General features: G+C 32.4%; 1 protein-coding gene and 1 pseudogene across 1 annotated transcript; one reads left to right on the forward strand and one right to left on the reverse strand.

The window, feature by feature from the left end:
* The first annotated feature begins 15,313 nt into the window (after positions 1-15,313).
* LOC108907155 lies at positions 15,314-16,018 on the forward strand (annotated as a pseudogene).
* Positions 16,019-19,313: 3,295 nt separating this feature from the next.
* LOC108907156 (putative metabolite transport protein YncC) lies at positions 19,314-27,038 on the reverse strand. Its single transcript, XM_018710700.1, has 7 exons — positions 26,975-27,038; positions 26,765-26,926; positions 26,578-26,692; positions 26,023-26,144; positions 22,776-23,017; positions 21,918-21,989; positions 19,314-19,370 (listed from the first exon to the last, which is right to left on the reverse strand). The coding sequence occupies exons 1-7, from the start codon at positions 27,036-27,038 to the stop codon at positions 19,314-19,316; spliced, it is 834 nt and encodes a 277-aa protein (XP_018566216.1).
* Positions 27,039-27,862: the final 824 nt, after the last annotated feature.

Raw genomic sequence — 27,862 nt, forward strand, 5'->3', positions numbered from 1 at the left:
TCTTAGTTGAAATTTGTTACTACGTGAAAATATATCGAAAATTGTACTTCATTATTGATTTTGGGTAAAAATAAATTAGTAGATTTATTACAGAATTTTTCATATAACCATTTCAAAAATAGTGCTGTGTATTTTACAACACTTGTCATCGCTCCACATTATGGTTTCTAAATTTAAGCGTGATAGAAAGCTGGATTTTGATTTATTGGAGCGTATTGGAACTAGGTACTGCATTTTTTGAGAAACGTTGCTTGGTGTTTTATCCCGAAATTTATCGTTTCCGCTCCACATCTTCAAAATACTTCAATAAGTGCTTAAATATTTAATTAAATAAGAGTGCACGGCAGTGGCAGATCGTGAATCTAAAAATAAGAAGGTCAATTTTAAACTCTAATGATTTATACAGGTTGATTGCACTTTAAATACATAAACGCAGATGGAATTGAATGATATTTACTACAACGTATTCATCTTTTATTGAATGTAATACCTATCAACCTAGTGGCTGTAACCAGTGTCGTGCTACTGAAGATGCCGTCCTATTTTCCCAAGAAAAAAATACGCCACTGCGGGTATTGGTTAAATGAATGAAAAATGTTTCTTGGTCTTTTTTAGGTGTTAGGCTGATGAAGCGGCTGAATTAGAAAAGAGTAAAAATAATGTATTGTGCCAGTTTGTATGTTTTCTTTTCTTTTTTTCATTTCCATGCTTTGTGCACATCTCTGTCTGTTCGGGGACAATTTAGAAGTTGTCCCGTATGGCTACTATACAGGGTGATTCAGAACTTATCAAAAAAAAAAAATTGGACGTACAGGGAACTCTTACAAATACAATTTTGTAAAGAAAAAATCAAAAAGGGCAGTTTGAAAATGTTTCAAAAATATACTTCTGCACGGCACTGGTACACTGTAAAACCTGATCTCGCACAATGCGACCAGCATGGCGGCAAAGTGTGATAAAAACGGACAAAAACTTTCGCAAGGAAAGAAATAAAAAATTTTATAGCACCTACATATTTTATATCAGCAAATTCAACTGCTTTTGCCGTTATTGTTATTATTAATTAATAAAATTAATTTTTAGTTTTAAATAATAAAATAATTTGACATACCTGATGTTACAACAACTGTTCAAAATTTTATCCACCGACGTGTAAACACAAATGATGTCTTGCTTCACCATAACACAAATGCTTCACCATAATACAAAAATGTTGTCTTGTTTCACCATAAATTAAAACGATATCCATCAACTCCAAGTTACCATTTTTGACACTAACTACTAAAAAACTATTGTAAACACCACCACAGTAAACACTATCGCAACGACGACGATTGTAAAATCGGATTTCAGTATTCGGACTCGCTGAGGCCACGTGGCTCTCCTTGCGTATTGCAAATGAGGCTGGAGACTATAGTCGTTCATCTATGTAATGGTTGAATGTACCACAACTTCAATAATTTTTTTCTCGGAAACTATAAGGATTTTATAAAATTTTTTTGTACGATATTGACTGCATTTCTCACACCGCAAATTTTTTTGGAAAAGTTGTGACGGTGACGAGATATTAGACATATTTCAGAGACTTCGATTTTAATTTTGAAAATTTGGGCAATAGTGTTTTCGGACATGCCCTTCTCAATTAAAATAATGGCGTCCACCTAACGCTTCCGGTTATACCGGAAGTTGACGTCATATTCGTTATTTTAAATGGAACACCCTGTATATTATTGCAATTTTGGATTCTACGTCAATTTTTAGGTGAACTTTCATAAAGGTTTCCTATTATTATATTAGCCGTTTTTGATATATTTAATTTTTTGCCTAATTCGAAAAGATGTGTATTTTACGATAATAAAGTTAGAGCGATAAAATTTATAGGGGACATAACTAAAACTCTAAGCTTCCCTGCCATAATTTACAAATTATTTAATTTCATACAGGGTGGTAGAAATTTAATGGCGAATTTAGTCAACTTTAAACCATCTTAATTAATTTTTTTCAAATGGAACACGCTGTATATTTTTTCGCAACCTGATGAATAATTTTGTTCTCTTTCGAATTGTAAAATGGTTTCCTATACCTATCTTTTCTGCTTTTTAAGGTATTAGTCCAGACGGTATCTGTTTCAAAGGGTCCATATTTGGGTGATCTGTACGATGATTTTTTTAAGTAGAATTTTTCTTTGAAAAAAAAGTGTTTCAGGCCGAAAAACATGAATATCTCAGAAACTTCTTGATTTTGCTCACGCATTTATTTTTGTTTCGTTTATTATAAGCTCATTTACCTTTCCACTTATGAAAGTCTAGGTAACAATTTTCTTTTTTTTCCCCTCTAAATGAGTTGATCGGTCTATCTCGAATGCCATGTATAATAAATATAGGTATGTGTTTTACAGTAAAAATACAAATATATTCTAAAATTACCCTCTATAAAATCCGCTACTGTTGCCTTGTATTGCTCCTTACTAAATATAAAAGATTGTTATAGCTGTAAACACTAGAACAACTCTCTGCTTCGGATCAAAGCTATATAATTGAACCACTACTTTTGCTATCTTACGAAGGCAATAAAATGGGGATAAAAACAAAATTCGATTTTAATATCGCAAACACATTTTTATGTTCATCGTGAAAACGCTCGCTTTTCCAAAAATAAAATCCAATCGATAGATAATAGGAACAAAATACTTTTAAAATCGACTGGCTGCTTTGATGTAGGAATTTATTATCCAAGACTGATTACAAAACAGTTTTATTTAAAATCAATTATATGATTTATTTGTCTTCCTTTTATTCGATCATTGGCTTTCCTTTCAGATCGTGCAGAAAATATACCGCAATGGCAGCACCTGGAAAAACAAATCCTGAAATCGATTAGAGAATCCGGAATTGATAACTTCCTTCTGCGCACTATTTACAACATTTTTTAATTTATGGAATTAAAATAACATTGAATTAATATTTGCTGGAGATGAATCATTTTAAATTCATAATTTCGTACATTCTCAGTCTATTCAATTCTCAGTTCTATGCAAAAAGAGAATGAGTAATGTAAAGAAAATGTGTAAATTATATATACGGCAAAGGCAAATACTGTATATTTGCCCAAATTTTCATTCCGAAACAGAATACAATCTCGCAAAACCTGATATAGCCTAAAATCTTATAAAGAAACGCTCGCGCTATTCCTGGACGAATGTTAAAAATAGAAATAGAACAAAAATATTTAACTAAAGGTTATGAAACAAGTTTTTACAAGACATTGTTTCTTTTATAACTTTGTACGTATACATATCGGTGACTAAAATGTTTGAAATTCGAAACGTTCCATGCATGTGACGGTCGTAAAAGAACTGCAGGGCAGCACGTGTGTGCAGTTTTTTTAAAAATAGAGCGTTATGATGATATTCGATTTTTATTTAAGGAAATGGTACAATGTATGGCACGTTGTTCTACTTAAAAAGATGATCTTATTTCAAAATGCTGGATTTTATTTTAAAATTTATATTGAATAAAATATTACTCTGATTTAAAAATACGTCTACAGGGTGCTTTCGCAACAAATTAATTTTTTGGTGTGTTGAAACAAAACTATTGCAGACATTATTGTTAGTTTTTTTTTAGTATAATCTTAACTTTTGTATTTTTATTTCATTTTATAAATATTAAGCTACTTTCTTGATAAAAGAAAATCTTATAATATTAATCGACACGAATGCGCAATTTTTTAACAATTTTATATTTGATATACCGAATTTATTAGTGACTTGCACTCTACGTTGTTTATACTGTTTATTTTTAACAGGAAAAAAATTAGGGTTTGTTTCCGGAAAAAATATAATTGATGACGCCATTAGTTGTTTCTGTCAAATCCCAAAGATAATACGTTCGATTGAAAATGGAGCTTGCCTCATCCCATTTAACACCATGTATTCCAAATTTTATTTAAATTTTTTGTATCTGCACAGTAGGCTCATACTATCGAGTTATGTTTTTCACTATACAGAGTGAGGAGAATCGCACCAAACTCCAGGAATCCAAGTTTAAAAGAAGTATATTTATCATTGTCATTTTTTGTTGCAATACTTTAACATTTTGTTACACGTTTGTACAATTAAAGTGTTACAATCACAAAATGCCAAGAACTTATTTTAGAGTATGCAAATATGATGTTTGTTTGTGGTTTTTGTAATGGAAATGCTAATCCTGTTGTTAAAGAATAGCATCAACGATTTCAACAGCACAGATGTAAATGTCAGAGTTTTCAACAAACTGTCGGAAACCAAAAAGCTTCCCAGCGCTAGTATATAACATCTGAACGAGCTCATCGACAAGGTTTAGAGGAACAAGAAAATATTGTGCATCTCGTAAAAAGACCTCACTGCACTAGATTACTGTTTATGAGGCTGGTTCAAAAATGAAGTGTACAAAGTTAGACTGAACACACGAGAGGCTACTAATTCGACGTATCATCAATACTGCAGCCTTATTGAAGAAAGACATGCAGAAATCAGGAGAGATACAGTGGCCTTTCTTAGACGAAGCAATAAGTTTAAAGGTCAATGGTGGTGTTTTTGAACATTTAGTCAAATAATGCTATGATTAATCAATAAAATTAAGTTATTTTATTGAAATATATACGTTTATTTACAACCATATACGTAATGTTTTATTATTTCAAACTTACAGTAAGTTTGAAAGAAACATATTTCTGTCTTTGACATATATCCAGATGGAAAGTGATATTTACCAGGGTGGAAAGTGATTACTACTAAAAATGGTATGTCACGTACGTTTACACTTTACTTCTCGTCTGGGTTCTGTTTCTCACCTAGAAATTCTCAAGAAATATATCAAGATTAGATTGGAAATTAAATCCGAAATTTCACGCTTTTTTATGACCTGTCAAGCAGGTAGATGTTACAAACAACCAGTCGGCAAGAATGCCACTTCTATGATTCCTAATAAGATTGCACAATTTTTGAAACTAGAACATCCTGAAAGATATATAGGCCATTCGTTCCGAAGAACATCGGCAACGTTACTGGCTAATACAGGAGTTGATGTATTAGCAATAAAGAGACATGGTGGGTGGAAATTAGCCACAATTGCAGAACTGATGACTGAAATGGAGCGGTCAAATCATTTGGAGAAAAATGTGACACAGTAAAAGCGAGGGGAATAATTATCCAGATATTATAAATGTTACTAAATGTAATAACTGTACAATTAGGTACTATAACTATTCATTCATAATAATTAATAAAATGTAATGTTCATCAAATATTTCTATTTATTTGTTCATAAAATACTTATGCATTTATAAGTAACTCGAAATCGCTATTTTCCCTAGGGAGGTGTTACCTCATTTACCTCCCGCTTCTTCCACTTCTACGGTAAAATCCACTTACCTCCTTAAAAACAATGTATTAATAGTCTATTTACTATAGTGCGAGCAGATAATCACTTTTTTGTGGACAATCTATCAAAAATGCAACTAATTTAAGTTTGTATGTTAGACTTTTTAGTTCCATAGTAACCATTATCAAAATGCCAATTTGACGTTTGTTTTATCTGAAATTTAGTTATCTTACTTCGTTAATTTCTCAAGTAATTATTTTTTTTACAAAAGAATTAACACTTTCCACCTCGGTATGTAATATACTATATAGCTTGAAAACAAATGAAAATCGCATAATAACATTTGAGTCTTTCCTCATTATTTTGACGTGTATTCCTCGAGTTGGTGCGATTCTCTGTATATAAATTTTTTTGCAGAAAAATTCTGAATACTAATTGTGGATAATATTCTACATCCGTAACCAAAAAAAATATTATTTAATAAGAGTACATTTGTATTCTTATTTTGTGGTGATGAATTTACTTTGTTGGGCGAATAGTTTTAATAATAGTTGGCAGTTAGCAGTTAATTAATCGACGAAATGAGATTTTAATTTCTGTGTATTTAAAGTGCATGGCGTATGTTCTATATTATACCACCCACTGAAAACATCACCGAAAATTTTATAAATAAGCAACCGCGGACGTTTATACAATACCACAACGAATAAACTTTGGAAAGCTCATTATATTTACGGAATTCGTATTTGCAGGGAATTGTATAGCAGTAGTGATTCAAGAAATTAATCTGTGATACTTCAGGAATTTGCTAGAGTAAAAAATCATGCTTACCAAAAAACAGAGACGAATGAATTATAAAAAAGTAGTCTGCCATCAAGTAGTAAAACCTGATTACTAAATGGCTGATCAACAGTCCGGGGAAATTTAAAGCTGCCCATGATGTGCATCTGCAACACAAAAATATGTATGTCTACTTTTCCTAGTACGCACAAGAATAAAGGCAATTCTAACAATGTAAAAAATTTCATATTAGATTATAAGCCATATTACCAGTATTTTATTCTAAACAGTAATTTTATTTTCTTTGCGTTGGCAATTAAATTTTGGTAAATTTAAAAATAATCATCATCATAATAAAATCTAGATTATATTAAAACACAACATTCTGTTCCACCGGCTGGTGATTCGTGTCATTTTTCGAAACATTTTATACAACCAATCAGCGATAGGATTACCTCCCATAGTTCAATTTCATACGTCCGTATGAGCTTTAGTATAGTTTTATGTAATAACAATCTAATTTCTAATTTAAGTTCTGATTTTCTGTTCAGTAACCAGTTCATTTGCTCAGTTTTAATGAGCTCCTGTGTTTCTTCTTTGATTTGTTTGATCCAAATATAGTCCCAAGTATTGAACCTCGTTTTTTTGTAGGTGTATGTTTATTATTTATCGTGATTTGAGGATATAAACTGTGCTTTGTTGTAAACGTGATTTAGGTCTATTTGTTAACTTTAATTTTCCATTGGTCGGCCAATCTTGCAACAAGTCAAGGTGGTGTTGTAGTTTTATAGATGTTATTTGAGGATTCTGCTCTTTTGTTGGAATTTATCTCATCTGCAAAGTGGCATAGTTATCTGCTGTATACAGGGTGATTCAGAACTTATCCAAAAAAAAATTCTGGATGTACAGGGGACCCTTATAAATACAATTTTGTAAAGAAAAAAATCAAAAAGGTCAGTTCGAAATTGATTTAAAAATACACTTCTGCACGGCACTGGAAACTGGTCCACTGTAAAACCTGACCTCGCACAATGCGACCGGTATGGCGGCGTGATAAAAATAGAATTTTATCGCACCTATTTTATATCGGCAAATTCAAATGCTTTTGCCTTTATTAATTATTAATAAAATTAATTTGTGTTTTTAAATAATAAAATCATTTGACATACCCGATGCTGCAACAGCAATTATTCAAAATTTTATCCACTCACGTGTAAACACATTTGGGTCCGTTTTACTCACTTTCTACGAACTGACACAAATGATGTCTTTCTTCACCATAACACAAATACTTCACCATAATACAAATGTTGTCTTGCTTCACCATAAATTAAAACGATATCCATCAACTCTGAGTTGCTATACACGCAAGCCATTTTTGACACTAACTACTAAAAAATTGATGTAAATACCACAGATAACAGGTAAAAACTACCGCAACGACGGATTTCAGTATTAGGAGTTACATGGCTCTCCACGCGTATTGCGAATGACGCTAGAGAGTACAGTTATCCAGCTATGTAGTGGTTTAATGTGCTATAACTTCAATATTTTTTTTCTCAGAAACTATAAGGATTTTACAAAATTTTTTTTACAATATTGACTCTATTTCTCATGCCGCATCTATTCCCAATTTTTTTTTGGATAAGTTGTGAATCACCCTGTATATAAGATATAGATAGGGACCCAGCACACTACCTTGTAGCACTCCTCATTGATGACCTTGTAATCAGTTATGGTGTTGTGTCGACAATATACAAATAGGTTTAAAGACCATGATAATTTATAGTTGTTAGCAGCAATAGGGCTTTTCTTGGTATATGTTTGAGAATCAGTATTCTGAAAGTTGTTTGCGAAGATGTGCGATTTTTCTACTTTTGATGCCAGAAGTCAGTCGCCCTCTAACCAGGATGATTCGTCAGTATTTTATTAATCGAATTAAAAAGAAAAAAGCCTCATACTGTAAAATTAATACGTAGAAAATGTATTTAATTAAAAAATCCTAGACAAGTTATTAAATTTGTCTAAAAATGTATACTCGAATATCAGTTTAATTTCAATCAAATTATAATGATTTCATATTTAGCCTGATTTGAAATTAAAGTTGAAAATAATATTTTAGTTATATTTAGTTTTCAAATTCCCTCAAAACACAGTTATTAAATGACAGTATTCATTAAAATTGTCGAACAACTTTGTTCAGTATTCGTTAATTTAGTCCTTAGTTATTAAGGGCCCCATATTCTTTAATTAGTGTTTTCCGCAAAGACAAATAATTTCAAACATTTAATAACTGAATAATCTAAAGCTTATCAAATAATAGGATTGTTATGTCATGCCACCTGAGTATTTTCAAAGACGCCGCAGTAAAACGAATAAACAGGTGCAAAAAACGATCAAACCATGAAGGTTTTAGGTACTGAAATCTACGAAAATACTAACTTTTTTATATATAATTCCACATGTAAATATTCTTATAACATTTACTTGCTTAGTCCTACATATAAAATTGTTTACTTTTATTTATAAGTACGTGAAAATAATTCTTAAAATGTGGGGTTAGAATAACAGCAAACGCATGTTTTACAAACGCTTTTTTTAGTTATTATTTTATTTGAGTAAATTTAAATGGTAACAATGAATAAACAAAACATCAAGGATTTTATTTTTGTGCTTACTTTTGTTCTACACGTTTTACTTTTAAAGATTTCAGTACCTAAAAACGCCAGAAATTTAACTATTTCTCGGCCAGGAATATGGCCACCTTGTATAATTGGTTTGGTAAATAATTACATTTAAAATAATCCGCCTTTCTATCCTTTTTTTGTTACTATTTTTGTCTTACTTACGCGATGTAGACTTGCAACTAATACACATACATCCATGAAATCAGGTGAATACAGGGAGCGGTTGACAATGCGAATTTTAGTAAAAAATAATGGGTGACAGGTGTCGATCGATGAGATGCAACAAACGCTAACTTCCTTCTGCGCGATATTCTGGTTGAGTATGACGAATACGAAACACTTCAAAACGCCAAGATGCCAAGATAGAATTGTGCATTAACGGTGTGGTCAGGTGGAATAAATTCTTTGTGGACAAATATCTTGGAATCGTAAAAGTAAATCAACATTGTCTTCACTTTTGATTTCTCCAAGAGATTTTTTTTTGGTTTTGGTTCGTCTGGTGCCTTTCAGTCGGCACTTTGGTGCTTGGTCTGTGGATCCAATAAATTAAATTAGTTTCTCCTAATTGTGTTGTTTTTTTTTCAAGTTTGGTCAACGTAGAACATCAATAAAGGGAGAGGTTTTTTTGAGATTTGGTTCGTTGGGCACCTTCCACTCGGCAGCACGTTTCATCACTAGTCACAATGTTGTAAAGGAAATTTTTGTCCTTTTCGGCATCCTCGATGATGTCTTGCGAATGATGAATTCTGAGCAATTTTTGGTAGTCAGTCAGCTTGTGCGGAATAAAACACACTTTTCCGTAGCCCAAATGTTCAGCCAAAATGCAATAAATTGATGTTTTTGAGATGCCCAATTCCAATTCCATGAATTTCAATGAGATTTTGACTAATCTTTAATGAATTCCTACACAGTTTGGTTGAACCTGCGGTGATCACGGATTTCGGTTGGCCAACATGTTTCTCATTATTTATGTCCTTACGACCGTTTTTAAACCACGTATAGGTACCACTCATGCATTCTGCCATGGGATAAACAATCATCACCGTAATCTTAGCTCATTAATTGACACATTTCGGTAAAAGTTTTACCAAGTATCAAATGAAAATTAGCAGGAAATAAACAAGGGTTTCTACCAAACTGTATCAGTGTAAAAAGCCTTATTTTAGACTAAATTATAGTTTTTATTTTATTTTTAATTCAAGATTGTGGCAAACTGCCATTATTTATTTCCCTTTCTACATTTTCGTCGATAAAATTACGTTCAAGTTATATACACACTTTGTGTCTACGATATATACATTCAACAAAAGGCCGAACTGAGAACAAACACAGGGTTTAAGATATACTGAAATATTGTCTATTACCAACTGATTTACGTTTTATGTACGTACCTTAAAGCCGTCGGATACGATTCTATGTTTACCAGCGTAACTGTTGTTATTACAGCGCTGAAAGATGTCATAAGAACCGTGGAGAGGATTATTTTTCCAGTAATATTTTTAAGCCAGAAAATTGTAGCATAACAGGCTCCGCACAACATCAAGCCCAAACCTTGGAAAAAAGAAAAGAAATTGTTTATTCAATACGTAAAAAATATCATGAAAACATTTTACCTTTAATAAAACGTTTTTCAAGATATCGTTATTTTGAGTAGATATGTGACCCAAAATTAATATGTACATTTATTGCTAGGAAGATGTAACTTCACACTTTTTACTCTCGAATTTTCTCAATAGTGTACACATATTATACTTTTGCATATTAATTTTGAACTCATAGACTTTAAACCCTTAAATCAAAACCCGACAACGTAACCCATAAACCGTAAATTCATAAACTTATAGACCATTGACCCATGAACCTTAAATGTTTGCCCATATTAAGGACATAACCATAAAACAAAAACTTTCTAACTCTCACCCCATACACCATATCCATTAATATTAAATCCATAAATCCTTAATTCATAAACTCAAATCTCATCAATTCCATAACCCATAACCCATTGAACTTATACAGTAAATCCATTAAGTCCTAAATCGACAGACACGTAAGTTATGGGTTCTAAATCCATATAACCATTAGATATTTCTCTTATATTGAATCAATTATATTTTGTTGTATTTTAAAAAAGCAATTAATATGAAAGAGTGTTATCTTATAGACATTGAATTATAGACATTGAATTATTACAAAAAACAAAACCGTTAGTTTTAACGCAAATGGTTAGTTACGTTTCTTATAATTATTTGTATAATTGTACATTTTACTTTAGGTAAATACAACGTGATTTCTAAATATTGATGTTACTCTTCTCAGCTTACCTAGTACAGTCATTGAAGCTGAAAATCAGCTGTAACCTCCGAATTCTTTGAAACTGCATGGATTTGCATGAAAATTTAGAATAAGGCTCATCTTAGGCTCAAGTTCAAAAGTGACATAAGCCCGATTGAAAAACTACCCCTTTTAAGCATTTTATTGATAAAAATCTTGTTCAAGCATAAAGATTAAATAATGTTCCATATCCTCGAACATGTTTTATGATATATCTGATCTTTTCGACCCTTTATTTAACCCCCATGCAAAAAATAATGATAAAAAATTACTTTTTAAAGATTTGGAATAATTAAATCGTGCAATTATTTAAAATAAAAGTTACCTTATAGCTAATAAAAGAATTTTTCCCATTCAACAACTAAAAACCACCCCTGTATTGACAAAGATGATAAAAAAATACTTTTTAAAAGCTCGGAATGCTTTAACGGTGCAATTATTTAAAATAAAAATTCCCTCATTGCTTATGAAAGAATTTGTATCTTATAACACTTTTCAACCCTTATAAATCACCCCTGTGCTAAAAAAATGATAAAAAATTACGTTTTAAATCTTGGAATGCTATAACTGTGCAATAATTTAAAATAAAAATTCCCTTATATTGTTTATGAAAGAATATTTTACTTTTGCCATTTTCAATTCTTATAAACTACCCTTTTACCAATATTAATGTAAAATATTTTGATTATAATCGATTTTTAAATATAATCAATCATAAAAAAGTTGCTACGCTGCATATAAATAATCGCACTAAATTTTTTTTACTTATTTTATTTGTATAATATAATAGGATAATATACAGGGTAGCCCATCGAAAACGTACCGCAAGGCATTACAGGGTAGTAAAGAACTTTTCGGCAAAATCCAAAAACAGGTCAAATTTGTTTCTGAGGGGGACAACTTTTGGCTCAAAAAGCATACCAAAATCTTCAACCCCCTAAGTGGGGGTGCTATCCCCTAAATTTTTTCAAATGGGAATGGGGGTCAAGTGGGGGGTCATTAGAAAGGGCTTTTAATTCTCTATACATCGATTCTTACTTTTTGAAAATCGATTCATTATTTTAGAAAATATGCAGCTTTGAAAATACGAACAATATTTTTGACGAGAAATGCGAAAATCGATTTAATTTTACTTCAAAACTTACGGTATTAGTCAAGTAAATGCTGAAAATGTTGTCCGCCAACTTGCATACAATGATACAGGTTGTCTTCAAACCGTTGTCGAACATTCTGGAGCACTTGCGGTGTTACTTCGCGACATACATTAATGATTCGTCCTCGCAGATCTTCCAAGGTATCAGGTGGAGTGCTGTAAACTTTGCTTTTAATGTGCCCCCAGAGAAAGAAATCTAAAGGATTTAAGTCGGGTGACCGAGGGGGCCACTCAATTGCACCTCTTCGTCCTATCCAGCGTCCTGGAAACGTCTCATTTAGGTAATTGCGCACATTGAGCGAGTAATGTGGAGGAGCTCCGTCTTGCTGGAAAATCAGTTCGTGTTCATTGTAAGCAGGGTCGTCCTCTATGATATTTGTTAGAGCTGGGTCGATGACATTTTGTAGTAAATCCAAGTACATATCGCCTGTCAAATTTCCAGGAAGGAAAAAAGGACCTACAATGGAATTTCCAAAAATACCTGCCCATACATTCAACTTCTGGGGGTGTTGGGAGTGTGTCTCATGGAAAATCCTTGGATTGGTATCAGCCCAGTAACGACAATTATGGCGATTCACTAAACCATTCAAGAAGAACGTACACTCGTCCGAAAAACACACATTAAAGAGGAAATTATCGTTTATCGCTCGTTCAGTCATTATTTCGCAAAATTGCAAACGACGATCAAAATCGTCTTCATTTAGCTCTTGCACTAGCCGAATCTTATAAGGATGGAATTTGTATTTTTTTAATATTCGTTGGACACTTGTACGACTCACTCCTGTCGCAGTAGCCAATTGCATTGTACTCAGCGTACTATCCATTGCCACTTGCCCCAATACCGCTATTTCCGTAGGTTCATTTAGTACCGGATTTTCAACCTGCCTCTTTTTGTTATGAACGGAGCCAGTTTCGCGAAATTTGGCCACCAATTCGCGAACAATTTTTCCAGACGCATGTTTCTCAGGATGCCGTTGGTTGAACAGTTCGGCGACCCGATTTCCGCATTCATTGTTTTTGAAAAAAAGCTCAATAATTTCTACTCTTTCTGGAATTGAGTACACCATAATTAATCAATTTAAAAGACTCGGCAGTATTGGTACTCTTCAACTACAAGTCACAAGACAGTTATCTAGCAACTTCTTGTGGCCTATCTAAATACGAAACAAAAAGCGGACAATTTTTTGCTCACCAAAATCAGGCTAAAGAATTCGCAAATCAGAAAAAAAAAAGGAATTCTTTTGAAGGAATTTACCAAGCTAATACCGTAAGTTTTGAAGTAAAATTAAATCGATTTTCGCATTTCTCGTCAAAAATATTGTTCGTATTTTCAAAGCTGCATATTTTCTAAAATAATGGATCGATTTTCAAAAAGTAAGAATCGATGTATAGAGAATTAAAAGCCCTTTCTAATGACCCCCCACTTGACCCCCATTCCCATTTAAAAAAATTTGGGGGATGGCACCCCCACTTAGGGGGTTGAAGATTTTGCTATGCTTTTTGCGCCAAAAGTTGTCCCCCTCAGAAGCAAACTTTACCTGTTTTTGGATTTTGCCGAAAAGTTCATTACTACCCTGTAATGCCTTGCGGTACGTTTTCGATGGGCTACCCTGAATAAAGATGAGAAAGCCTATTTTGCTCCGAAAAAATGTCTTTGGTTTTTTTTACCATAACTCGGTTAATTTTGAAGCTATAGTATCCTACAAAAAAGCATTTTAAAGATAATTTCAAGAGCTGTAAGATCGTTTGCATATAAAACCTTTTAAGTCCTTCTTTTTTTAAAGAGAAATGATCGAATGGCTCGAGACAGGTCGTTTTTTCACTAAAATAGATACTTCAAGCGGTGATATCTCCTTTATTTTTTATGCTATAGGAATAAAATAAGAAAAATATTTGTTGAAAAATAGCTACATTTTTGTTGTCTATCATTTTTTACGTATCTTTCATAGTTTCAGAGTTATTATATAAATAAGTCAATTTTTTTTGAATAATGAAAAATACGTTTTCAACTTTTACCGTACATTATTAAAAAAATACGCATTCTAAACCGGTCCAACTTCAGGATCGTATGAAAAACACTAAAACAAAACTAATTGTAAAGGGTCTACGATTAATTTTAATTCTGATGGAAATGGTACAGCGTTTACTGCTCATTTTTCCTTAAAAAAATATGAGCAACTAATCTGTTTTTGACGATAACTCCTTCAATTTTGCTCTAATTAACTTTTGAAGGTCTTTTTGAGTACTACAAAAAAACTCCTGGAGCGTTATACACGTAAAATTAATCCTTTTCCCGTTATTTGACGTTGAATACATCGATTCGAGTATCCCCCCTAAAACAAGTCCCCTTCCATTAACCATATTTCGCTTTGTATAGGACGTGCAACACTTTTTGAAAAACGATTTTCTTTGTTTATTTATAAGCTACATTTTTGTTATTACACTTTTTTAAATAAAATGCGTAGTTTTTGAGTTAGTCGCGAAAAATACTTTGAAGAAGTGTTTTTTTTTGTCACCCAAAATTCCAAGTTTTCAATCGTGAATAAATGAAAAACTATCGATTTCTCAAAAAAATTCTTCGAATATTTTCTGCTCAAAATTTGATTCTCTATCGATTGCCAGCGTTATTTTTGAAAAAAATGTCCACCCCCGAGAAGGGGTGTCAACCCCCAACAGGATGGAAGCGTCAATCGGCGCTATGTCACTAATGTTCATTGACCTTTTCTCTAACTATCTGCCAAATTTCAAGTCGATTGGTTCAGTTTCAAAGAATTCGGAGGTGAAAAGCTTCAATGACTGTACTAACCGTACAATAACGTTTTTTCCAAAAAACAGACAATTCTATTACCTGAGAAACACTATATATGCCTTGTCATAAAATACAGACTGCAAATGTCAAATCTGTCAAACCAACTCAATAAAATTAAAACAGTTTTCATTCAAAACCAGTGTATTTAAAGCTTAAAACCCAAAACTAAGAAAGTAGATATCTCAAAATGGTCGACTACTACAAGATCCTGAAAATTTCGAAGAGCGCCACCAAGGAAGATATCAGGAAAGCGTACCGCAAGCTGGCCCTAAAGTGGCATCCAGACAAGAACCCGAACAACATGGAAGAAGCGAATAGGAAGTTTAAGGAGATATCAGAAGCCTACGAAGTGTTGTCCGACGACAGAAAACGAAGAACGTACGACAGGTACGGAAAAGAAGGACCACGCAGGGTGAGTCCCGACCACAGTGAAAACGTCTTTGACCTTGGGGGCTTCGGCCTGTTCTCCTTCAGAGACCCGAAGGACGTCTTTAAGGAGTTCTTCGGTGCTGGCTTCCTAAATCTATTCAGCGACTTGCACCTGCAAAGAAGGAGGAGCAGGCAATCGGAACTGGAAGGTTTCAACAACTCTTCCTTTGGTATAAACAGCGACGCCGTGAATGACATGTTTTTTGGGAATTCCGAAAATTTTGGCGCGGGGAATTCTGGGGAGTTCAATTCGTTCACCACCATGGAGAGTTCTTTTTGCGACGGAAGCCCCAACAATACGTACGTGAAGAGAACGTCTGTATCTACGAAAGTCGTTAATGGGAAGAAGGTGACGACGAAGAGGATCTTCGAGAATGGTAAGGAAGTCGTGATGTCCTACGAGAACGACGTGCTGAAATCCAAAACTATTAACGGTGTTCCTCAAAGCATTACTTATAAATAAACAGTTTTATTCGAAAGCTGCTGTATTATTGGTCAAATAACTACTGTTTATTGAAATAGTCGTTATGTACACGTTTCTATGAGAAAGTAATTGTTTTCTTTCTTCCCTATATCACCTTGTAAAATGTGACTTATTATTTCGGGATTAAATGTAACAGTTTTATGAAAAATATAAATTTATGTGTTTTTTATAGAAATGTTTTCTTTGAACTTTTATAAGTATTTATCTCGATATTTTGTCACTTATGAAAAAAAATTGAAGTCCTAAAACTTCTTTCAATAGAAGTCAAACAAAGTTCTTCTAGGTATACCAAAATTATAGTTATGCAAAATATCTAACCTCATACGCAAAATTCCTAATTAATGACGGAAACAGAATGATTTTCGAAGTTTCAACAACTTATTGGAAGTGTGTGATATAGTATTGTGTATTTTTTTGCCTGCTTTTGACTGTGTGGAATTTTTGGTTATAGTCCAGTCACTGAAGGCGAAAATAAAGTAAAAGCTCCCAATTTTTTCGGATAGCATGGATTTTCCTGAAAATTTGCATACAAGCTCATCTGACCCCCCACTTCAAAAGTTATATTGTCTAGATGTGTGCTTTTTTTCTATTTGTGGGTCAAAACTACCCTTGTACGAAAAAAATGCGAAAATCGCAGATTTACGTGTTTTAAAGATTCAATTCATGTTCAAATTGTTGGATAAAGTTCCTTTCATGTTTTTTAATATAATTTATGAATCTTAATTACTTTTAAACCCTTAAAAATCCTTAAAAACTAACCTTCCATGACCAAAAAAATAGAAAAAAAGAGTTTTTAACAGTTTAAAATTTTCCTTTGGTGCATTCACAATGTATTGCATTTCTTTTGTTATTCATTAGAAGCTTACGGCTCATTACAAAGTTGCAACCCTGAAAACCTATCCCTTATAATAAAATAAAATATTATTAAAAGCTGTTTTAATGGTATGCATATGTTGAATTATAAACTTTTTATTGGTTTTCAAATGATCTATGATATATTGCAACTTTTCAGTCACCCAAAAAACCCTTATGGACTACCTACCCCTCATAAAAAACCCTACCCCTTATAGAAAAATTTCCTAAAAATTATATGTGAGTATGATGATATAATTAATTTTTTAAAATATTATTGAATTTATTCTTAATATTTTTTTATTAAATTTATATCAAATAAAAAAATTGTATATACATTATAAATGGATACGTGTGTGTATATATATATTATTAAAATACCCAAATCAGTTCACAAGTGCTCCAAAATACACAAAGGTGATGGTAATTTACCCGCACCGAAAATTTTACCGAAAAAATGCGATTAATTTTTTTACCATAACTTTTGTAATTTTAAAGTTATAAATTACGCAAAAAACATTTTCTAGGGAATTTAAAGCACTTTAAGTTCTGTGATTTACAGTTTTTTTTAACCCTTCGTTTTTTAGATTTGTAAGCTAAAAGGGCTCAGGAAAGGCAGTCTTGGAGTTTAGTTTAGGTCATATTTAGTTTGTCCTACAAAAATTAAAAAAAAGCAAATTGTTCAGTAAGAAAAAACCTACAATTTCTTATTCTATCATTTTTTTTATAACTTTGTTAGTTTTTGAAATATTTTGAAAAAAGACGATTTTTTAAAAAATTGAAAAATTTTATTCAAAAGTAAATGAATTTTTTTTTTAATTTAGGCTTTTAAAATCGTTCAAATTCCCAGAATCTACTGTTAATACATAAATAAAGTAAATTGCAGAAGACATACGTTTATTTTTTTTCCGTCAAGTCATTAATTTTAATACCGATTTTTTTTTCTCAAAAATCAAGACAATCATTTTATTTTGATTGTAACTTCATTAGTTTTCATACTAACGACTTCTAGCACCACTCAATTTAAAGGTCTTTTCAAGAACTTTAATAGGTGTTATATAAGTTTTCCTCGAAAAACCTTTAATTTTTCCGCTACAGGACGTTGAACGTTTCGATTTTAGCTATCTTCGAAATTGATTTCAACTTCTGGTAGTCATAACTCGGGTTCTATACCATATACAAAAATAAAAAAAGTAATCTCTTCGCTATTTAATTACCTTCATTTTTGCTTATGATAATTTTGTTGATAAAACTTGTAGTTTTTGAGATATTCGCGAAAAATCGCTCTAAAACATACATTTTTTGGGCTAAAAATGAACATGTTTAGGCGCAAATAACTCAAAAAGTATTGACTGTACAAAAAATTCTTATAGAACATTTTTTGCATAGAATTCGTCCCTCTATCGAATCGTGAGGTTATTTTTAATAAAAAAATTTCCCACCCTCCAGTAGGGGTGGCATCCACCCCTAAGGTAAAAGCACACATCAGCACTATATAACTTTTGTTTCTTGAGCTATTCCCTAGCTACAGTTCAAATTTCACGTCAATCCATTCCAACCGAAAAAATTGGTAGCCAAAATACTTCAGTGATTGGACTATTAAACAAAACTAGTTATAAAACGGTAATTATTTGGAAAACGATTGCAGTATCTTAAGACAATAACAGTGAGCACTTTGACAGTCCATTGTGATGATTGAACCTTTGTCTCAATGTCGTAGCCATATACCCAGCTTTCGTCTCTCTTTATGATCCTTTGAATGAATGTTTCATCGTCATTGGATTGTTCAAGGAGTTGCTGACAAGCACTAATCATTCAGTTATTTATTCGAATAAAGAAATTAATAATATCAGTAATCATTTTAATCAAAAATACCTCCATTTCCAAGAACACAGGCGCGATATCTTTTTAGTGACGAAAATGTAATTTGTTCAAGATTTATTGTTGCTTGAATCTGATGAAGAGCATTATTTATTCTTTCTTCTAACTGATCACAATGGCAACGTTGCTATCGCAGCGTACTATGTAATTTTAAACAGAATTTTATTTGAATATTGAAGTGTGTTTTCGATTCATTTTTTATATTTTACTCCAAAATCAGTCTCTTTTCGAAAAACATAAGAGAGTAGTAATTTACAGAAAATTTTAAGATGAATCCGAAAATATCATGATTGTTACCGTAAATCAGTGGCGTAGTATTTACCACCGATACTCTGTACCTCCGCCACTGGAGCATCTAAATTTTAGAAAAGATCCTCAGATTTTGGACAATGTTTACATAAATACATGTGCCCAATTTCAAATTATGTCACTTACTAGTTTTTAAATTATTTACAAAAATTAAAAATATTATTTTAAGTATAACACCCTGTATCTTTTTAACGAAGCGTTCTAGATAAAAACTTTGTACGTAAGACTCTCCTTAAAATTCCCTCCAAGAATACGAGGTTTCATATTTGGTCGCCATTTGTGAATCATCCTGTAGAAAAATACGAAATTTACGATAACTTCATGATTAATGCATGAAAAATGTAATCTTTAAAATGATGTGAATTGACAAATTCAAGCGGCATAGTACATTAAAAAGAAAGCTTCGCCATATTTGTATGAAACACAACTACAATTTTTTACCATAAATTTTATATTATAGGCTAGGATAAGTAAAGTTAAGTTTATCTTTATTTCATTATAACACAATTAGTTCAGATCAATTTACGTGTAACCGATGTTACATACATAATTACATGCATTTATACAATTATTTGTTGAAGTTCTGAAAACTGAAACTGAAACATTATCAAATTGTTTTTTTTTTTAGATTTTTGGTTAGGTAAAGCTATGTTCATAAACATAACCCTTTACTGGTCTTTTTGACGCAAGGGTTTATTTCATTGATTTTCTAATTTTTTGGAAGAAAAAATCTAAAAACTAAAACCATACCACAAATAAATATTTGCGGACAATATCAGAATTTTTTTACTGATACATTATAGCAACTTAAGTATTTCTTATAATATCTACCAATATGAATCAAATTTTGTGTGTTTCGTTTTAAATTATCCCATATTTTGTTTCCATTGGGAATATATCCTGATATATCCTGATAGGTATCTTATATCGTGCCAAAGTCGAGTCTGCTGAAGTTTACTCTTAAATTAATTAATTAGAGGGATTATATAGTTCTAAATATATGATCTCTGTACCTGCTCCACAAACTTCATTAATGAAGCAATATTTTAGTCTTTTAATGTTGCGTTTGCAATTTTATACCTACATTTTTTAAAGTGTTTGGATTCCCACAAAATAAACAGATAAAATAAGAACTTTTATTTCATGTTATTGTAACCATATTACGTTTTTTTAGCTATTAGGTACGTACGATGATTATGTAAGTGCAATATCATTTCATTCATTGACATTTTTATGCAGACAATTTTATTTTGTTGGGTATTTTGTTCCAAATTAGAATAATATGTTTACTCTGTCATTTTTGTTATTTTAAATCAAAATGTATAACCTTTCCCTCTTTGATATTTCTCATTAAGCAACCGTAAATTTATTTACACAATATATTTGCTGTTAGTGGTAAGTATTTGTATATTTAATTATTTCCTGAACTCCTGCCTTTTTAGATTTTTGTAATATTAAACGAATCCCAATTGCCGATACCATTTACTTACATGTTAAAATCTTTCTTCCGAGATAATCCACGCAACACATAGCGATAAGTATTCCAGTGATAATTCCTGCAGTCAGTGTAAAGTAAATATAGTACAACATTTGACTCCTGTCTCCAATATTGCACAATGTATGGTTCTCCCAGTGATCTAAATGGATAAGTTCAATGCCTTCTCGTACGACTGAATTAGTGTATGGAAGTTTTGTGAGCATGATATTCAAATTCAAATGTCTTGGTACCGAAAAAAAAGATATTAATTTGGTTACATTTGTCTTACCTCGGTTATTGTTTATTGTTATATTGAAAATACATGGTGTTAATGAACTTGTGTCAAAAATTTAGATGTGAAAAAGAAGCAAAAACTAATGTCATACACTTGTATCGGAGGTTTAAGGTCATAGAGATAGAGAGAATTAAAAATGTGTTTAAAACTGTTTTGGAGCTGCTGAAATACATGCATTTTATTGCGGCGAGCACTTACAAATAAATCTGTAACACTTTTTACGAGCTTGTAGGTTTCTTATGAAACCGCACTGTATTCGAATGTCAGTTTGTGATACACTGTTGTAGTGATTGCTGTGCTGTTTTTCGAGAGTACATTTAATAGTCGTATTTCCAAGTTTTCTTTTGAAAATGGCTCATTTATTTAGCAATATTATGCTCATAATTTATGGCGAAGCAAACGAAAATGACCATAGAGCTTGTCAAGTGTACCGTGCAAGATATCCTGAACGACGTGCCCCCGCACCGCGAACATTTGTTGCGGTAGCGCAAAGAGTTTTGGACACCGGTGAAGTACAACCGCGTCGAGGTCGCGACGGTGGCCCAAGGCGACCACTAAGAATGGACATCTTTAGACATCTTTTTGTGGGGTTATGTGAAAAGTGTTGTGTATTCCATAGAAATTCGTGACATCGACCAACTGCGACATCGTATTGCCGATGCTTTTAATGCGATTCGAGAGGAGGTGGCAATGTTGCAACGCGTGCGAGCGAATTGGATACGTCGCGCTGAAGCTTGTGTGCAAGGAAATGGTGGGAACATCGAACGTCTTCTATGAAAAGCAGCAGTTCCCAAAAGGCGGCAACTTGCAATGTTGAGATAAGTCAGATTTTAAAATTACATTATACTCAACACAAATCCGTGTATTTTGACATAACGGACATGTGGCAAAAATATTTGACATACGTTGATTAACACCCTGTATAAATAAAATGTTTATTACCCAAAAATTAGTAACGGCAGTTTGACGATTAAGAGAATAATGGTCGTTCTCAGGAATTTATTTGAAAACAGTAGTTTTACAGCATTGAAATTTAATTTTATTATTTTTGTTGATGTATTTACACATCCGTGTGGTTCTGGGTAAATTGAAGGATATTTTCTGTCTGTTATGTGGGCCACATCTGCTTCCTTAACCTAAAAATATAATAAAACTAAAAACGTTGATTATTTAACATAAACTTAAACATTTATTGAATGTGTATACAATGAAACTTATATTTCAAGGTTGGCAATAATTATTTTGTCCCAAAATGGAGGTAGATTGCGGTAGTTCAACAATCTGAGGACGTTAGCTCAGAATTTCGCCGTCATTGCCAATTTATTCAATCGGACCATTTGATTTGCAATTGTATTTCAAAATAAAGTACTTTTATTTTATTGTTGATTATATTTTTTAATATATAATATTATCACACAGTTGAAAATAATACTATGCGTATCACAAAAAAATATACAGTGTTTCTCCGGATGGGGTACCGTACTCTTGTAAACTTTTTCATTGTTGATTTTTCGAGAAAAAGTTATTCTCGATAAAAAGTTTAAACAAATCAAAGGTGCTAAGGAAAATTTTACATTTTAAAATTTTTTGGACCACCTGTATGTTTTATTATATATTTGATTACTGTCCAAGATAAGTAAAACTTTTTATCAAGAAAACTTTTACTCGAAAAATCAACAATAAAAAAATTTACAGGAGCGCGGTACCCGTAGACCTACCGATGCCCCATCCGGGGACACACTGTATAATTTAAAAATTTGTAAAATTGTCAATTCATGGTATTTAGAGATGGCTTCCCACTATATCCACGACTGATATTTATAACTGTACCTACTCATAATACAAACTTTTCAAATTTTTGTCGCTACTTATCAGCATCATTACCATAACTAATATTTATTTTCTAGAACTAAAAATCTCACCTCCAGGTACTCCCCGAAACTCGACTTATTAATAGCGTAAAATTGCTTCAGCGTCAGCAACGCCAGGTAGTACTTCTTTATGTGCAAGAAATACCTGGGACTTTCTTCTAATAGAGCCGTAGCGCACGCCACTGTTAAGTTTAAACCTCCGGCTATAGCAAACATCATCTTCCAGTAAGCCAGTTTCATATCAACTGCGCTGGTTTCGGTCATAAGAGGGTCTTTTAAGAATATGCCAAGAACTGAGCAAAAAAGTATAGAGAATATAACGGAGATAATCTGTCAGGACTGACTTTTGTCATCAGAACAGATGGGTAAGAGGGGCAACCCTTTAAAAGTTCGATTCGAAAATAGTTTACTAAAGCACAAATAGATGCAGAGATTATACCTTACAACAGTAGTCATTTAGGTAGCTTAGTAAATGATATTTATTTTCTAATTAAGGCGAATTAACAATTTTAACAGATATTGTGTTTAAAATCACTCAATTCGTTGTTAATATTACTCATTTCTGAGTAGGGCAAACGTAAAGTTCACAGGGATACCGACGCGCAGTTGGGACTGTGCTGTCAGACAACAAACACGTATTAACTGCATACCATAGTGTATAGTCTTTCCGAAGTCAGTTGAACATGTATAAAAACGCCTAGCAATAGAATTTAATGAGTTTAATAGGCGTCCCTAAAAAAGTTTTCTGCTAAAGGTAAAAAATAATATTAATTTGTTTATAATGTGTAGAAAATTTCTATTATATATTCATTTGGCCAACAACATATTTTAATTATTTATGTTCTCAAATAATTTTATTATATTGATGGTAAATTTTGGTTATGGCATATCAAAAAATATTTACATTTTTATTAAAATATATTATTGCCAGGGACCAACGGGATGGACATATCCTTGCCAGAAAAGGATGAGGAAGGGTTGTTAGTTTAGGTTAGAAAAGTTATTAAATAAAAATAATCAACAATAAAATAATTCCGCACTGCACTGCTAGGCAATTTGTCAATAACTGAAATTTATGGCACAGTCACCCAGTGCGGCTGTGTTTGTGCGGCATTTGCCCGCGCGCGTGTTCTTTAACTGGTCGTATACATTTCTACCAACTCCATCTTTAGTTCGACCAGACCTTTATATGGGTATGGCTCAATAAATACGGGAACAACTTTTTCAAATATTCCAATGTTGAGTTGCTGCGTCAGCGACCGAAACTGAAACATACTGCCTAGCTCTTTGGTCTTCAATTGAGATCGGAAAGACTATAACAATATGATATAGTTTGGCAAGCTAATACAGAAGTTGTTCAATGTTATGTATAATTGAATTAGCTAACAAATAGTTGAGTCAATATTACTCAACGAATAGTGTTATTTATTTCTACACAATTGTGTTGATTTTGAGAGAAAATTTGCTCAATTATTTTTACGGTGTTTAACTTTAAAAAAAATAATTCTCAAAGGATGAACTATTTCCAGTTAAAACCTCTTGAGTTTCTTTTTTTTCATAGATTGAGTCGTTTATGAGTAAAAGTCCAAAACTATGACAAATTATGAGTATTGCTTTTAACGATGAGTATGTGAAAATCAGAATCAGACAAAGTTTTTCACAAATTTGCCTATATTCGAATAAAAAATAGTCGAACGATTAAAATTAATTTTTGTATAATTTGTCCAATCGCCTTAGTCAAAATTGTATTTAAATATGGCATTAATGCCGAAGTACACAATTTTTTGCATGTGACTATTTTTTTGCTAGTAGATGAGGAAAAGTTCAAAATTTGTATGGGACTGCTTACAAATGCTGACTGAACTGGCCACCAATAATACAGTCAGACTGTGTTGGGTGCCAGGACACAAAGGCATTTGTGGAATCGAGAAAGTGGGTGAACTTGCTAGGAAGGGATCCGAGACAGAGTTCATTGGTCCGGAGCCCTTCTTTGGTACATCTCCCAGTGTGGTCAGGCCAGGACATAGCCATTCTAATAAGCTCATGGAGTATCCGTTGAAGGAAAGAGCAAATGAGTTACTGAGCTTGAATAAAATCCGACTCAGGAGAGTGACGGGACTCATAACAGCACACTGTCACTTTAGGAAACATCTACATAAGCTAAAGCTTGTAGATGTTCATGGTCCAGGTTGAATTCAAGGTCACCAGATAGCCAGGGAAAAATCCTAAACCCCTAGTGCTTTACTTTTACCTTACCGCTTGAATATTCCCAGATATCCTGCCATTCCGATACTTTTGGCCCACCCTGTATACTGGGACACAATACTTAGATGTGTTCTCCGGGCTACAATAAAAAAGTTAAGCCAGTGCCTGTAACCTAAAAATATGAATGAAATAAAACACAGGAAAATTCTTGGCGTGATCGATTCATACAAAATGCAAGTCTCTTTCGGTGATCTTATTTTGCTAAATATTTGCCCAATTTACTTCAGTTGATTGGTTGTCCCATTAACTTTGTAAAAAAGCGCAAAGTTCGACTGCCAACTAAGCTCTACTTGCAATAATTCCACATAGTTTTCTTAAGGAAAGAATTATTTTTTCCTGTAAAATAGCACATAGAAAGAAGGTTTGAAACTTCCCCTTTCGGACAAATTTTGTTTCATGCATTTTCATCAAGAAACGAAAGAGTAGACGCACAGTTAGTGTAGCGTCGCTTTAAAGTACGTGTTCTTCTGGCTGATTTGCATAAGAATTATTATCATTTTATGTAAATCCCTAAATATCTCCGAAATAACGCACTGTACGAAAAAATCAATAGTAACCTTTCTTGTAGAGAATTTTATGCTCTACAACTTGATCCTTTGTATGTTTGTGAAATTCTCAATATTTTTCAAGTTATTCACGAAATACTTTTTTGCAGTTTTCCGGTCATTTCCCGAATTTTTCCGATTCGCTCCCATGCAGAACAATTTTTTTCCTAATCTACTAGCACAATATTAGTTATTTGCAAAAAATTATGCACTTCGAAATTGTTGCCATCTCAAAACATCTAGCAACTGCACTAAATTAGATAACTCAAATTATTGACAAATTAGAAGGAAATAATTATTTTGCTCTAATTTGATCCGTGTTGATGAACGTTTAACACTTATATTTAATGAGTCTTCAGTAACTGATCAAAAACTGTTTCATTTCACTATTTAAAATAATTTAGAGACTGTGGAATGTTATTCCTTTTGAGAAAGAGAAAAATCAACCCTGTTCAATATTTAACGTTCAACATTTCCGGTTAACTTACGTGACACAAATAAATATCCAAAACTCCAAAATAAATCGCAAATTGCCAGGTAAAATCCTCTTCGATTTAAGGGCAGTATTTCAGTTAGATGCACCCTTACAACACAATAATTTGTTTCCAGTCTGTAAAGTCAAAATTGCACATTACAATAAACTGCAAGTTTAGATATTTTTGAGAAATGAGAAACAGTTTAATTTGTCTTCAAATCGTTTCCACTAATTCCAAATTTATGGACCTTTGCCAATAATTAGTAAACATATTTAATCCGATGCAGCGTAATATTTCAAACAGTAACAGTAACTGTAAAACAAGAAAAATTTAATATCTGCATATTTATAATCTATTTTAAAACAAGAGAAATGAGGTGCTCAACTGTTCTGTGGAAATTTGAGTAACAATTAATAACAACAGATTCAACCGTTCTGATTTCATTTGACTTAATTAATTTACTGTGTAAATGAAAAAATATGAAGCTAAACAACTTAGCAAAACCTATACGATCTTCACCCAGAGGCTAAAATGAATGCCGAAAATATGATTCCAATATAATTGTACGCAAAAGCCGCTATGAAGCAGCTGATGAAGATCAGCAACATGGTGTGTGTCATTAATCTTTTCCTTCCATAGATGTCACACAGAGAGCTTAGTAAGAATCCGCCAAAAGCACGTCCTATAATAAATATTGAATATATTCAATCTCTTGAGAAGTTTTTTACAAATTGTATACAAAAATTGTACGTACCCAAAACGAAACTCGTATCTAAGTTCAGAATCATGTTCCTTGATATGGAGTATTCACAAGTGGACAGTGCAATAGAAAAAGGCAAGGCAAAGAAAGCTGTAGCCTGTGAAAAGCACGCCACACATGCCATAGCTAGCATAAATTTGTAGTACAGGCCCCAACCTACAAATAAAGTTAAAAATCGTGTCAAAAAATCACCAAAGTGTGTACCTGTTCGCGGTAATACATCCTCAAAATAAGTTCTTGGAGGCGTTTCTTCAAACGGTTGAGTCATTTTAGCAATATTGGCAAGACTACAAAAATTTGACAGCTGGATTGTAAGTCAAACTGAACTACACTTGACAAATAGATGACGTTAATACAACTTTTTCAGATGTATTTCAGAAACGGTTGATTTAATTTCAGGGAGCTTAATTTCAAGTTTATCTTAATTTTAGGAATCATTACTTGTATTTATTTTGAGTTATTCGATTTTATCCAACAAAGTATTTTAAAAATTTATAATAGTATTATGGTAATGGTTGGTTTATAAAAAAGTATTAGTCGTAACTTAACCTTAATCTTACTCCTAAAAAGTTAAATGTGCAGAATGTAATGTATCGGTTTACAAAAATCTTAACCTTGCCCTAGTCTTAAGGACGTCTTAAGACATTACCTTGAAAGTTCGTATCTTTTAATTTTTCTAGAATTAAGACTAAGATCTGAGAAGTGCGCATGCGCATATAATAGTAATAGGTTATATTTTTCTTTTCACTTTCACCAACAGAACAAATATCTAATAACATTACCACAGAATAATAAACAATTCATTATGCGTATAGTCGAATCGCTCATTGGCTGATCGAAGTAAAATTAGGACCATATATTATATAAACGTGTATCTATTCTTAGGACTAATCCTAAGATTAGTGTAAAGGTTAATACTAAGACTAAAACTAGTTAAGGCTACGACTTTTTTATAAATCAACCATAACAGAAGCCACAATACATACATACAAATTACTTAGAAACTATTATTATTTATATTCTGATAATGGTTGCTGCTGCCTTCAAATACTTCTCTTATCTGCTCCCACTATAGTAAATAGACTGTTAATA

This window comes from Anoplophora glabripennis, unplaced genomic scaffold (assembly GCF_000390285.2).
Source record: "Anoplophora glabripennis isolate ALB-LARVAE unplaced genomic scaffold, Agla_2.0 scaffold87, whole genome shotgun sequence".
Classification (NCBI taxonomy): Eukaryota; Metazoa; Arthropoda; class Insecta; order Coleoptera; family Cerambycidae; genus Anoplophora; species Anoplophora glabripennis.